The sequence below is a fragment of the Neomonachus schauinslandi genome, chromosome 8, assembly GCF_002201575.2.
Source record: "Neomonachus schauinslandi chromosome 8, ASM220157v2, whole genome shotgun sequence".
NCBI classification, from domain to species: domain Eukaryota; kingdom Metazoa; phylum Chordata; class Mammalia; order Carnivora; family Phocidae; genus Neomonachus; species Neomonachus schauinslandi.
Window position 1 is genome coordinate 107,794,004 of NC_058410.1, and position 13,970 is coordinate 107,807,973.

Sequence of the window (13,970 nt, forward strand, 5' to 3'; positions counted from 1 at the left end):
GCCGACATTGATTACATTTCCATTTTTTAGTCATAGAGATGTAAGCCCTGAATATCCTCATTCGTGTGAACTGATAGAAGTTTTGTTAAAACAGGATCACTCAGTTCTTCCCTTTTTTTAGAAAAGATTTTTATTTATTTATTTGACAGAGAGTCACAGCAAGAGAGGGAACACAAGCAAGGGGAGTGGGAGAGGGAGAAGCAGGCTTCCCGCGGAGCAGGGAGCCCAATGTGGGGCTCCATCCCAGGATCCCGGGATCATGACCTGAGCTGAAGGCAGACGCTTAATGACTGAGCCACCCAGGCGCCCCGATCACTCAGTTCTTGATCTGCTTCTGAGTTCTATACCGAAAATCACATAGCGATCTATCACTAACAATTAGACTTTAATTACTTCTGTTAGGCCCTCCTAAGAAAAAAAAGGAATTGGAAACCATCCAGCTTCAAAGAAGATTCACCACTCATTTATTAGAGTTGCTTATTTTCTAGATGGTGGCCAGGCGGGTTTTACTGGGGCGATAATAAGCCCAGTTAAGATTTGGGATTGGGTAAGAGGTCTGTCTTTCTTTTGTAGAGAAGGAGGGCAGTTGTGAGAGTGCAAGTATAAAACGTCAACTTGCACCTTCGTCACCAGTCAGTTCTAGAAAACAGCTTCTATGGAAGTTTGAGGATCTGGGAATTAAGAGAAAGAAAAACTTTCTCTTAAAACTTGGAGTGCATGTGTGTAGTGCTTGGAACGTCTTCGTGTACTCCCAGGGGTTCACAGACCCCAGTTAGACGTCCCCTAAAGGACCTGTCTGAGTCAAACCAGACTAAACCAGTCTCTCTAGATATCCTAGTTCATGGTTCTAAGACTTGTCCCAGTATGGTTTTTCATGCCAGGTCAGCACTGTGCAGAGATGTTTCCCTGAGCAGGGACCTCAGAAAGCAGGGAACTGTGTTGACGGGACAGGCAAACTAATGTGTGCAATACTCCCCTTGGAAACTTTCTCCGGTTCCGTTCTTATCTGGCATAAGCTCTCCAGTCTGAGTTCCCATATCTGTTATTTTTACCTTTTTATTACGTGCATCCTTCCTTCTGGCATCGTATTTATTCATGTGACCCATCATCACCTTTTCTAACCATAAACACCTCAAGAGCTGGCCCATGTCATAATCATTTCCTGGCATTGTGCCTTACACTTAGTAGGTGTCTAGTAAGTATTTGTTGAGCAGGTAAGTTGGTAAATGAATGGCTTAACCTTCTTCACATCCCCTGCAGGTCCTAGGATAGTGCCAAGTCCCAGAAGAATGGAGGAATTAATCAGTGAGCAAAACAATGAATTAACAAATCAATGAACTAATGAGCCATGGAACAATGGCTGGAAAGTAAGAGAGTTCCCAACTCCCATGAGGGCCCAGATCTGCAGAATCAGTGTAAAGGGTGTGCAGTGTATGAAACAGGCTATTTCCAATCAAGTCTCCTGTTTTGTATTAAATTCTCTAACTGGTCAGGGTAGATGTCATTGTTCCTGCGGAGCATCCAAGTAAATCCGGTCCTGTGCTTTTGCACCTTGTCTTGCAGGTGTGCGCGGCATCTCTGCACCCCGGCAGTGTTCGGTCCGTACCTCGGCCCGCGTGACCATGTCAAGCCCCCCGCTCTGCACATGAGTGGTACAGACCAACAGGAACATCTGGCTGCAGCCACGTCCACAGACATGTCAGCCGTGGAATAGTGTGGACACCTTCTCTCAGCTTCTCAGGGTTTCAGTCCTTTTGGGTTTGTTTCATTGACCTTTTTTTTTTTTTATGGTTTTGTGGCTGGACGTTCCCGGCCAAGGCAGGCGCCATGGGGGATCAGCAACTCTACAAGACCAATCACGTGGCCCACAGTGGTGAGAACCTTTTTTACCAACAGACCCCACTTGGCATCCATGGCGGGCTGAACCACAACTATGGGAATACAGTCACAGGGGCTGGAATGGAGGCCCCTCAGGCATCACCCATCTCCCCCCACTTCCCTCAAGATACTCGGGATGGTCTAGGCTTGCCTGTTGGCTCCAAAAACCTGGGCCAAGTGGATACCTCGAGGCAGGGAGGGTGGGCAGGTCACACCGGGCCTGGAAACCATGTCCAGCTACGCGGCAACCTGACCAACTCAAACATGATGTGGGGGACCCCAGCCCAGCCTGAGCCCACCGATGGCTACCAATACACCTACTCCCAGGCCAGCGAGATCCGGACCCAGAAACTCACCAGCGGTGTCCTGCACAAGCTAGACTCCTTCACCCAGGTGTTCGCCAACCAAAACCTGCGAATTCAGGTCAACAATATGGCCCAGGTGCTGCACACCCAGTCGGCAGTGATGGATGGGGCCCCTGACAGTGCCCTCCGCCAGTTGCTGTCCCAGAAGCCCATGGAGCCCCCAGCGCCGGCTCTTCCTGCTCGCTACCAGCAGGTGCCCCAGCAGGCTCACCCTGGTTTCCCCGGCGGGCTGTCCAAGCCAGCCCTGCAGGTAGGGCCACACGCCAGCCAGGGGCACCTGTATTACGACTACCAGCAGCCGCTGGCTCAGGTGCCAGTGCAGGGAGGACAGCCACTGCAGGCCCCCCCGATGCTGTCCCAGCACATGCAGCAGATGCAGCAGCACCAGTATTACGCGGCGGCGCCGCCGCAGGCTGGGCAGCAGCACATGCCCCTGCAGGACCTGCCGCAGCAGCCGCCGCCGCTGCCACAGCCCCGCCCGTCGCAGCCTCAGCAGCCCCAACAGCAGCTGCAGCAGCGGCAGGGTCCGATGCAGATACCTCAGTATTACCAGCCCCAACCCGCGATGCAGCACTTGCAAGAGCAGCCTCAGCAACAGCAGCAGCAGATGCACCTGCAGCCCCCCTCTTATCACAGGGACCCCCACCAGTATGGCCCGGAGCAGGCGCACGCTGTCCAGCTGATCCAGCTGGGCTCCGTGCCCCAGTACTACTACCAGGAGCCCCAGCAGCCCTACGGCCACCACCTCTGCCAGCAGAGCCACCTGCCCCAGCACCAGCAGCGCGAGGACAGTCAGCCCAAGACCTACCCGAGCGACAGGCAGGCCCAGGCCATGCTGAGCTCCCACGGCGACCTGGGGCCTCCCGATGCAGGAATGGGAGACCCAGCAAGCTCGGACCTGAACCGGCTCGGCGGGGCCCTCCCGCACCGGCCGCTCCTGTCCCCCGGTGGGATCCACCTCAACAGCGTGGGGCCTCAGCACCAGCAGCTGTCTCCCAGTGCCCTGTGGCCCCAGGTACTCTCAGCGTGGGGGCAGCTCCGGGTACCTCGGTGTGCTGCAGCGCCAGCCAGAGCTGAGTCTATCTAGGCAGTGCCCAGCCCTCTAGCCAGCCCCCTCCCGGGCTTCTGTTCCCTGTTCACGCCACGAACGTTAACCCACATGTGCCAGACGCTGTCTGTGCCAGGCACGTGGGACACAGAAGCGATTTCGACTCAGTCCTCTGCCCACTGAGCTTAATCTTGCTACAGAGGTGGCCAGAATACCATATGAGGTCCTGAATGATGCATGTAGTGGTCAAGGCCTGAGTCAGGGGCCCAGGGACCACACGGTGGGGTGTCTGGTCCCCTTAGGTCTGAATCCGCAGAGAATTCCTTTGTGAAATTGTTCCCCCTTTGGGAAGGAGGCCACGTTATGACAGTCTTTCTCCAAGCATATTGCTCAGACCAGGAAGACCATAGAATGTTTAATAGATAAGGCTGGGGGGAGACAGGTTCTCCAAATGAATCCATTTTGGGGGTTCCTAAAGTGGATCAGGTTGCAATGCTGAGGGGCTTCTCAGAGCCTTTAATGTGCCAATGGGCGCTGGGAATCTCCCAGAGGGGATACCTCCTGTAGCTTCAGAGATGAGAATCTTAGCTCAGGATTCAGGCAGGTAAAGGGAGTAAGCAAAGTGGCCTATTAGGAGATAATGAGGAGTGGTGCCAGCTCTGATGGCCTGGAGGACAAAGGCCCCATCTGATGGCATCCTTATTCAGGACTTTTAAAAACCGTCTAGCCCAACAAAAACCGTCGGCAGGCCTGTGGGCCACGGCTGTTAACCATGATTGTTTCCCAAATGTATTTGCCACAAAACGGCCTCCTGTGTGCTGGGCACTGTTCATGCCTTGGCATGTTCTAGGTGCTATAGTCATATGACAATAGGCTCAGGGGAGAAGGGGACCAGGATAGATGGAGAGAAGGCTCTGCTGGAGGCTGGAGATGAACTCCCCTTGACCCTGTCTTGCTTGAGACTCAGGCCCATTGGTAATGGAGAGCCTTTATGAATATAAGAATAAGGTGGCATGGCCAATGCCGACCTGACGAGCAGGAGGTCTCCGGGCATGCCGCTGTGCCGTCCAGCTCTCTGTTCCATGTTTCTCTTGGGAATGGAGCCTGTCTGTGCACACAGTGGTGGACAGGGAGAAAAGGAAGGAACGAGGTGGGGGATTGAGTCCTGGTGGGCTGGTGGCTGGTGGCAGCTCCCGGAGTAGGTGCGTTACCAAGTTGGGAGGCTGGGAGAAGCAAGGGAAAGAAGTGTCAGGTGCACCCAGCACCTGGACATGAACTGCTGGCCCCTGTGAGCTTGGGGAAGCATCTTAGAAAGTGCAGGCCCAGGGGTTCCCTCAGCTCAAAGACTCCTCCCGTGAGAAAGACACTTTTTTTCTCTTTCTTCTTTCTTCCCATGTCCTGCATGGCTCAAAATTAGATGCACCTACCTGATGGCAGAGCCCAGCCGGGGTCCCCCGAGTCAAGGTAGGATGGATGCAAGAAGGCATGTTGGCATTTTGGGAGAGTGGGAGGTTTTCCTGGGTTGTCTCTCCAGATTCATTTTCAAATTCAAAGTCAATTTCTCAAAGAAGTTTATCATAATAATAGCAGCAGCTATTGTGTTTGAGCATTTACTGTGTGCTAGGCACTCTATATTTTGTGTAATAAAGCAGCCCAGTGGGGGTGGGTAGGATTACCATGTGCCTAGCACATAGTAAGCACTCGACCATCTGTGGCTTTATTCCTGTGACTTTACGAATGAGAAAACAGGCTCAGAGAGCTTGGAGTTGTACATCAAGTAAGTGGCAGTATATACTGGGATTGACTCCAGAGGCCATGTTCTGTCCACTGTTCATTCAGTCAAGTATTTATTGAGTATTTATCGTGTGCCAGGCATAGAGCTAAGCTTTGAGAATGCAGCAGTAAATAGTATAGACTTGCTTCCCCCCATCATGGGCATGGTAAATTCTTAGCCAGAACCTGACAAACTGCTAAGACATGCCGTCTAAAGGCTGAACCAAGGGACTTAGACACGTGTCTCCAAGGGAAGGCTTCTGGAAGAGGCAGCCTGAGCTGACTCTAGAAAGATAATAAATAGGCCAGAGGTGGAAAAAACCCAGCACTTGATGACCTAGAATGAAGGACGTTTTGTTCAACTCTTGCGTGACTTTGAGTAAGCCCTTTTTCCCACTCTTGAGCCTCAGTTTTCCATCTGTAAAGTGGGCTTAGTTCTCTGAAGGGTATTGGGATAATACAAGTGAGGCCATGGGAGCACTGGATGAATGAAATGGGTTCATTGGGGGGTGTGAGGCCTTGTGATAAGTCACCCTTCCTCTTTGTCAACATGTGTGTCCTCTCCATTTGGTCCTACCCTTGAGCAGTGGCCAACCAAAAGGAGTGTTTGGGGAGCAATTTGATGCCAAGAACAAACTGACGTGCTCCATCTGCCTGAAGGAATTCAAGAGCCTACCTGCCCTGAATGGCCACATGCGGTCCCACGGGGGAATGAGAGCCTCCCCCAGCCTCAAACAGGTTAGCAGGAGCCAGCTCCCGGCCCTTCCCAGGCCATGTGTTGCTTGCTTTGCTTTGCTGCCGTCAGACAGAGAGTGATGTGACCCCCCGGTGGGCCCCTGGGGAGGCACCATCCTTCCCTAACGGGAGTACTTAAGCTTTGCCCCTAGGAGCCAGCCAGGTCAAACAGACCCCACTTCCACTGGTTTCATGAACAGAGGTCAAAAACAGAGGGGCTAGAAACTTTTTGAGGGATCCCAGTCTCTCCACTTCCTGAAAAAGACCGCAAAGAAAACACGTAGATGCGATATTATTTTTAACTTCTGCTGCTTAAAGCACCTAAGACCAGAGTCTCTTGGGCCTCCCAGCGTAGTAGCCGGTGGCCAGGGAAAGCTAATGTGACCATTGGGCTCTCAGCCAGCACTTTCTACTCACCGGTGCACTAGTGTGAGACTCTAGCAATGGAAGGTCTTTAAATACCCTCAGGATTATCCAGCGAGGATATCCATGTGGTGAACTACCCATGCAGTTTTAGAGTGAGATTAAAATTCAAAGAATTTCTTAAAGTCTTTAGATATTATTGATCCAAATTTAAGTCTATGGGATTAACTCTCTGTTCACCAAAATCCTGGATACTCTGGCTCACTCCCATCTCCTGACCGTTCCAGATCAAAGAGCTTTGTCTTCCATTGGACAGATGAGTAAACTGAGGCCCATAGAATTAAGAGGTCCTACACAAGAGCTTACATGTTTTGTTTTGTGCCTGATTACCAGTCCATATCCTTTTCTTTAAAAGCGACAACAACAACAAAACTTCAATATCTGCTTTAATTATACAAGTGATAACGGTCGAGATTCTTTAAACATAGAAAATAGAGTGCATGGCCTTGTCCACTGCCAACTGGCATCACTTGAGCCAAGGGACTCAGGGTTGCAGGAAGGAAACCACCCTGCCGTGGTTCTCTGTCACCCACGCATGATGTCCTGCAACATTTCAGGAAAAGCAAAGTGCGTCCCCCCTTGGGAAGGCTGCTCTCAGCCCAGGATCAAAGCCTTTATTGTCTGTGTAGGAGGAAGGAGAGAAGGCCCTGCCGCCTCAGCCTCAGCCCCAGCCTCCACTACCACCTCCGCCGCCACCGCAGCTCCCTCCCGAGGCAGAAAGCCTCACGCCTATGGTCATGCCCGTGTCTGTCCCTGTCAAGCTTCTCCCGCCCAAGCCAGGCTCTCAGGGCTTCGCCAGCAGCATCGTTGCCGCCCCCTCCGCCAGAGACAAGCCAGCCAGCTCGATGTCGGACGACGAGATGCCCGTGCTCGTGAGGATGACCCTCTCTCCCCCACACTCACCCCAAGGGGCTGCCCCTCACCCGCCTGCTGTGAGTTGCTGCTCTGCCCCCGCCCACCTGGGGTGGGAACATCCCTTTGCTTTCCTGGAGATGGGGCAGCTCTTCCAGGGTCACTGGCCTGAGCTCAGACATGGCTTGGTCTCTCGGGGTGAGCCCCACACGGCCGCCTTGGGAATCCCGTCCTTGTCCACACTGCCTGCTCCCCAGTGAACACCCGTTACTCTACCATGCTAACGGTCTGGGTAGATCTTGAGACCTGAAGGTATTCCAAGAGGGAAACAAAGACGATAACTCAGCTGGTAATCACAGCTATTAAAATACGGAAGTACTATCCCAGATAATAAATAGCTATTGCCTGGAGCCCTGGCCCCCCCACTTCAGGATCTCCAGACCTCCTCAAATCCAGCAGCTACAGATGGAAGCCCTGGCACAGCAAGCCTCCATGCAGTAGCCCTGGGATCCGTTCTGATGGTCAGCCTAAGCGGATGCTTCATATTTTCGGTATCCCACCTGCATTATTAGCCTTAGAGGACCTAATTCACTAAGGTTCCCAAAGTAATTCCACTGAGAGACACCCACCCACCAATCTCAGGAAAGCAAAGAGATTTGTGTTTCTCACTCACTCTGAAGTTCTCCTTCTCTTTCTCAAATTCCAAGTGCTTCACCCAAGCAGCTTATCTTGGCTCTGGGGCAGAGATCTCTCTCTCTCTCCCCCTCTCCTTCTCCTTCTCCCTCTCCCTCTGTCCCTCCCTCCCTCCCTTCCTCTCTCCTTCTCTTTCTGTCTCCCTCCCTCTTACCTCCTTCCCTCCCCTGGGGAGTCTGTAACCCATGTGGTCGACTACATCAGATTTGTTCCCTCTCCACAAAGTGGTGTGCTGGGTCACATTTGTCCTCAAAGAATAAGTGGCTGCTGGGATTCCAGGTGGTATGAGGGTGGGGTTGGGCCAAAATAGGGGTAGGGTGGATAATTAAGAGAACTAGAAAAGTCCAGAAAGAACCTTCTTGGTTCTCTATGTGATACCAAGGCCTCAGAAGAGGAGAGGCTGAGGGGGAACCTCTGGGAGTGAGTACGTTCTCATAAGCTGGCAGGACTTGGGGGCCAGTAACAAGCAGAGAGATGAAATGACAGCCAAGCTCCCGCTTTGCCCAGGGAAGTTCCTGATTTAGCGGGAGAGACACTGTTTCTACCCCTAGAGAACTCTCAGCCTGAAGCTGGAGACGGTATGGTTCCTAGTCACAGAGGGGTCAGAGCCCCAGGCAGCACCCTCTGCCCCAATTTAAGACAGTGGGAAAGAAACCAGGGCCGAGAGGAAACAGTGGTCCCCCAGAGGGGAGGACCCCTGGGCAGCTAAAGTAACTAGGGACGGGGGAGACGAAGGGGGTTTGGTATGAATTCGCTCAGAAGACCACCATGAGCACAGTTCTGAGCAGGGTTTTAAAGGCAGAGATGAAGCTGGCTTTGTGGAAAAGGTGAGAGAGACATTGTTAAATGAGATAAGCTGAGCTAGAAGCATGTAGCTAGGATTGAGTAAATAGGGGCAAGGTCCTGACACTTGATGTAAAGAAATTAAAATGTCTGGGGAGGAGCCCTGGGTTCTAGTCCCCACTCTGCTGCTGGCCCCCTGGGGACGCAGACAACTGAGACCCTCTTCCTTGAAAAGCCTGGGTTTCTCCCCTGAGCTGGGGGTTGGACTCCTCAGTGGTTCTCCCTGCTCTGGGGAGCTTTTAAAACCTATCAGTGAGTGGTCGCACCTCCAGAGTCTGAATAGCCTGGTAGAGGTGGAACCCTGTAGATGCCTCCTCTCGAGTGACATCCAGACCTGACATTCTGGGTGGTTTCCCTGGCCCAGGGTCTCCGAGCCTTGCCTGGAGTTGAGAACTGGAGTAACAGGACCAAAGGCTCAAGTACAAGGAGCCCAAAAGGGACCTGTATCAGAGGTCTGGATTCCCGCACAGGGTTGAAAGTCATGCAAGGTCAGCCTGTGCTCAGATGGCCTCATCAGTTATCCGGGAACAGGGTATATATAAAGCTTCGGGATTGCTTCCCAACTTGGGGGGCAGAGACATCCACGCCCCATTCTCGGAGTTCTCTCTCTGCTTCAGCCTCAGGTGGTGAGGAGCCCTCTGGTGGGGAAAGGAGGCAGGTTATAGCACTCTGGCCTCAGGAGAGCCCCCTGGGGGTGAGCTGGGAGCCTGGAGGGGTCCTCTGCCCCCTCTCCTTTCCCCACCCCTCAGCTTCCCTAGACTTCCCTCCTGGGGGTTGGGACAGCAGCCCAGAAGACAGTGAAGCTGAGGGAGAAACAGGAGGGGCAGCAAAGGGAGCCCAGGGCTGAGGGGTGACTGGAGCAGGTCACATGGCCTGGAGGCAGCTGGTCACATGACCATGGCCAGCCCTTCCCATCACCCCCTGCTGCCTCCTTACTCGGGTGCCACCCTGGGCACAGGAATTGCCAGGAACTGCAGCTCTGACAGGCACTGGCCTGCAGGGCCTGGGAGGGTACCACAGACTGCCCAGAACATTTCTGCAGGTATCCGCACTGCCTCTCCCAACCGCACCTCGGCCTCCCCAGCCACACCCAGCTACACCCAGCTCTCCGTTTTTCTGGGCTGATGCTGGCACACACCCTAAGTCTGTTTCTGTTTGGCTTTGGCATGCCCTGCTTATCTATTTATGTGCATATGTTTACTTATTAGTATATATGTATCCATGTGGCAGATCTTCCTTCCAGACTATGCTTGGTTCCGCTGCCATAAAATAAACGAACACTGCTGACAGGAAGCAACCCAGGAGAAGGGCTTGCTGCAAATGAGCTACCGTCCTGGGAGCAGTGGCAGCAGTGGTGAAGGGTGGGGGGCGGGGGGCTTCACCACATCCGTTTTTAGGAGAGCACATGAAACGGGCACTGAAAGACGGTAGCTGGTTCTCCCGCAGCTCCAGAGTTACCTCGAAGGAGAGCCCAGTGTGGGTCACTGGCCCTGGGAGCCTTGGCTAGGCCTGGCCCCCTCTTCCTGCTCCACAGCCTCTGCCCAGCTTCCCTGAATAGATTATTCTGTCCCCTTCTCAGAACATGTGTTATCTGTCCCTGATGGCCGTCCCCTGGGAGCGGTGGGGAATTAAAGGGCCCACTCGGCTGGATTCCACTCAGCAGATGGGAATGCGGTGATAAGCAATAAAGAATGTGAATTTTTTCTTTCTTGCCCACCCACCATTCCTACCACCCCCATCTCTCTCCAGACATTAGGGATTTCCTCCCAAACCCAAGTTTCCTCCCTCGTCAAGCCACCGAACTCGCCCTGTGGGAACTGGAGGTGGCGGTTTTTCGAGGCAGGGGATGCGGGGTTGGGGAGGGGGCAGGTGGCGGGGCGGGGGGGGCGGTGTTCCCCGTTAGAACAGACGCTCCCCTTCCCTCAACCTGTGGAAATGGCCTGTGGGGAAAGCCTGAGGATTCGCCTCGGACCGTTCTTCCCGTTCTAGGAAATCCCCAAGAAGCCTCAGCCCGTTGCGGCCAAAGCCGAGGAAGCCCTCAAGAGCTTGCCGGAGAAGAAGAAGTTCCGGCACCGGCCCGAGCCGCTCTTCATCCCGCCACCGCCCACCTACCCCGCCAACCCCGCCGCCTCATACTCGGGCGCCACCCTGTACCAGAGCCAGCTGCGCTCCCCGCGCGTCCTCGGGGACCACCTGCTGCTGGACCCCGCCCACGAGCTGCCCCCCTACACGCCCCCGCCCATGCTGAGCCCGGTGCGCCAGGGCTCGGGGCTCTTCAGCAACGTCCTCATCGCGGGGCACGGCCCCGGCGCCCACCCGCAGCTGCCCCTCACGCCCCTGACGCCCACGCCGCGGGTGCTGCTGTGCCGCTCCAGTGAGTCCCCGCCTTCCCGCCCCCCGCCCCGCCCTCGCGGGGCTCCTGCACCCCACCCACTTCTGCCGGAGACGCTTAGACTGCGCGGACGCTACTCCCCCTCAGGGGAAGCCCAGTCTAGTTGGGGAGACCCCGGAGCCGTAATGACGGCCTCTTTGGCATAAGCGAACAGTTGGAAGTGTGCCCTCGCTCCCGAAGCCTGGGCCGTGGATAATCGTCGGAGACATTTCCCCCCCCCCCCAATACCTGTACTAAGTAGATAGACAAATAGGATTAAGTATTATTCGCAAGACCCGGCTTCCACATCTTCTGCACGCGCTGTATAAAAATCAAGCATGGAGAGCCCGGGAGCTGGTATCTCTTTCTAGAGTAAGAATGGTTTCAGAGGAACGATAGAGCTTAGCCGACCAGAATCGGGGCGCTGGCTTCTCCTTACCCCGTGCGAGAAATGAGTAACCCTCAGCCATTTAGCGGCACATGCCATTCGGTTCCTTGAAGACTACTGGGGGTGACTCTGGCATGGGTTGGGTGGGAGATGGGTCCCGTTATGACCGTTTAGGTCACTGATGGTCATTGGCTTTAGTTTCTTCGGTACCTTTCCTGTTGACCACTGACCTCTGGTTTTTGTGCTTCAGACAGCATTGATGGCAGCAACGTGACAGTCACCCCAGGGCCTGGAGAGCAGACCATTGATGTTGAACCGTAAGAAAAAGCCAATTTTGGTTTGGTTTTTTTTTTTTTTTTTAAGAACAGAAGCCTCAGCTGAGGATGAGGAACCACCGAATGAGAAGTTAGAGAAATTGTAGGATCATGGTAGTTCTCAAGTACTGGTGTTTCAAGGCTCTTTCCAAAGACTAAATGCATACTAAAGCATGAAACCCTATATCCAGAGAACCTAGTGACCCCATCTCCGGCTGCATGGTTGTGGCCACATGCTTGCACATCCCCAGTGACATTGAGCTCTCTACAAGGTTCCATCCAAATGCCCTTGTTTCCCCGTCCCCTCCCTAAAATTCTTGGCTGGTCCTCCAAATAGGTTTGGTGTGGGTGGGGCTGGGGAGTATAACGGAAGAGAAAGGGGCTATTTACTTTTTTCTTTTTTTTAAGATTTATGTATTTACGTAGAGAGCATGCATGGGTGAGTGGGGGACAGGCAAAGGGAGAGAATGTTTCAAGCAGACTCCTCGCTGAGTGAGGAGCCCGACCCCCGACTCGATCCCACAACCCTGAGATCACAACCTGGGCCCAAACCAAGAGTTGGAGGCTCAACTGACTGAGCCACCCAGGAATCACAACAAAGGTGCTATTTTCATAGATAAGCGCGAAAAAGACCAGGTGGTAGAGTGGCGACTACCTTGAGTCAGGAATCTGAAAACCTGAGTTCCAGCACCATTTTTTTATTTGATCTTGATGAAGTTAACCTTTCTAGGCTTTGGGGTTTTTTTTTTTTTTTAAGATTTTATTTATTTGAGAGAGAGAGAGCATAAGTGGGAGCAGAGGAAGAAGCCGGCTCCATGCTGAGTCGGGAGCCTGATGCGGGGCTCGATCCCAGGACCCTGAGATCATGAGGCGGACGTTTAACCAAGTGAGCCACTCAGGCACCCCAACCTTTCTAGGCTTTATTTAACCCACCTATTAAGTGGGAATAATTATCACTGCCTTGCTTACATCACAGATTTTTGTGAGATTCAGATGGGATAATTTATGTGAAAGTGGTCTGAAAGGGATAACAAATACAATAAGCACATTATGTTTGTTCCATTTTTCCTGGTTAAATGGTGCCAGTGGCCATGCTCTGGGCGGCTGTTGTCTTGCAATTAGCACCCTCCCTGTCTGAGTTACAGTGAGCTATGACGCTTCAGGCAGACTTCTCCCCCGCGCCCGGCAGCATCTCTCCCTAATCTTAAAGCTGTTCCTTCTCCAGTGAAAAGGCCATGCCTGGAATCTTAGGATCACACTGTGAGGAAATGCCCCTGCATTCTTCTTGCAGAAGGAACTGGTTTCCTTCTTTTTCAAGTTCCTGACAGTTGCTCTTGACCTCAAATTGAAGACCACACTGTTGTTTTCGTTCTTGTCCTTAAAGACGTATCAACATTGGCTTGAGGTTCCAAGCAGAGATCCCAGAACTTCAGGATGTCTCTGCCTTGGCCCAGGACACACACAAGGCCACACTGGTATGGAAGCCCTGGCCAGAGCTGGAAAACCATGACCTCCAGCAAAGAGGTATTGGCATGTGGGGAGAACTGGGTGGAAAAGGCTTGATCCTCTCACAGGGGTCTCTGGCTCCAGTCTCGGTGTGTTTGTCCATGAGACCAAGCTCTCTCTGATGCAGTGGCTTCTCATTGTCCCCAACAGTGGAGAATCTCCTGAATTTGTGCTGTTCAAGTGCGTTGCCCGGTGGAGGGACCAATTCTGAATTTGCTTTGCACTCTCTTTTCGAGGCCAAAGGTGATGTGATGGTAAGGAATGGTGAAAATAGACTTCACAGTTCATATTCTCCATGTCAGAATTCTGAAAAGTATTTTCCTGAGTTTCTGCATTGTCCCAAATACCATAAAACCAGTTCCTAAGATCATGACCAGTCAACATGCCACCATGTTCCTTTATCTCACTGACTGGGTCAGAATTTAATGCCTGCAGGAGAACCTGCAGTTGGACTTTTGTTTATACATCTGTTCCCAAGTGGTAATTATGATCACATCTGTCTTGGGAAATTAGAATTTCTTTTCAGCAGTCTTATAATTCACATCAGAAACCTGGCCTCCGGTGATAGAGGTAGAAAACCTCACTGAGACAAGACTTGGCCTGAAACAGTGTATCCTACTCTGTTGATTGTCCTTCCCTACTATGGAAGTCAGCCAGTTCGGTGTTCATAGAACTGTTTCTCTCCTAACCAAAATGAAGGGTTTGCTGTGCACCAGCTGGGGTCATTCTTCCACCTTTGACACAGTCAGACCTTTGGTGCCATTTTCCCAGGATCCTAGCT

The 13,970-nt window shown here is 52.8% G+C and overlaps 1 protein-coding gene across 1 annotated transcript in view; it reads left to right on the forward strand.

Annotated features, from left to right (window-relative positions):
- Window positions 1-13,970, forward strand: part of TRERF1 (transcriptional regulating factor 1) — a 198,843-nt gene that overhangs the window by 160,405 nt on the left and 24,468 nt on the right. The window contains exons 3-10 of the mRNA XM_021691945.2: window positions 1,564-3,258; window positions 4,709-4,755; window positions 5,652-5,802; window positions 6,852-7,094; window positions 10,600-10,984; window positions 11,620-11,686; window positions 13,068-13,207; window positions 13,340-13,443. Coding sequence (XP_021547620.2) covers window positions 1,828-3,258; window positions 4,709-4,755; window positions 5,652-5,802; window positions 6,852-7,094; window positions 10,600-10,984; window positions 11,620-11,686; window positions 13,068-13,207; window positions 13,340-13,443 — 2,568 coding nt within the window. The 5' untranslated portion in view covers window positions 1,564-1,827. The remainder of the gene's footprint in view (window positions 1-1,563; window positions 3,259-4,708; window positions 4,756-5,651; window positions 5,803-6,851; window positions 7,095-10,599; window positions 10,985-11,619; window positions 11,687-13,067; window positions 13,208-13,339; window positions 13,444-13,970) is intronic.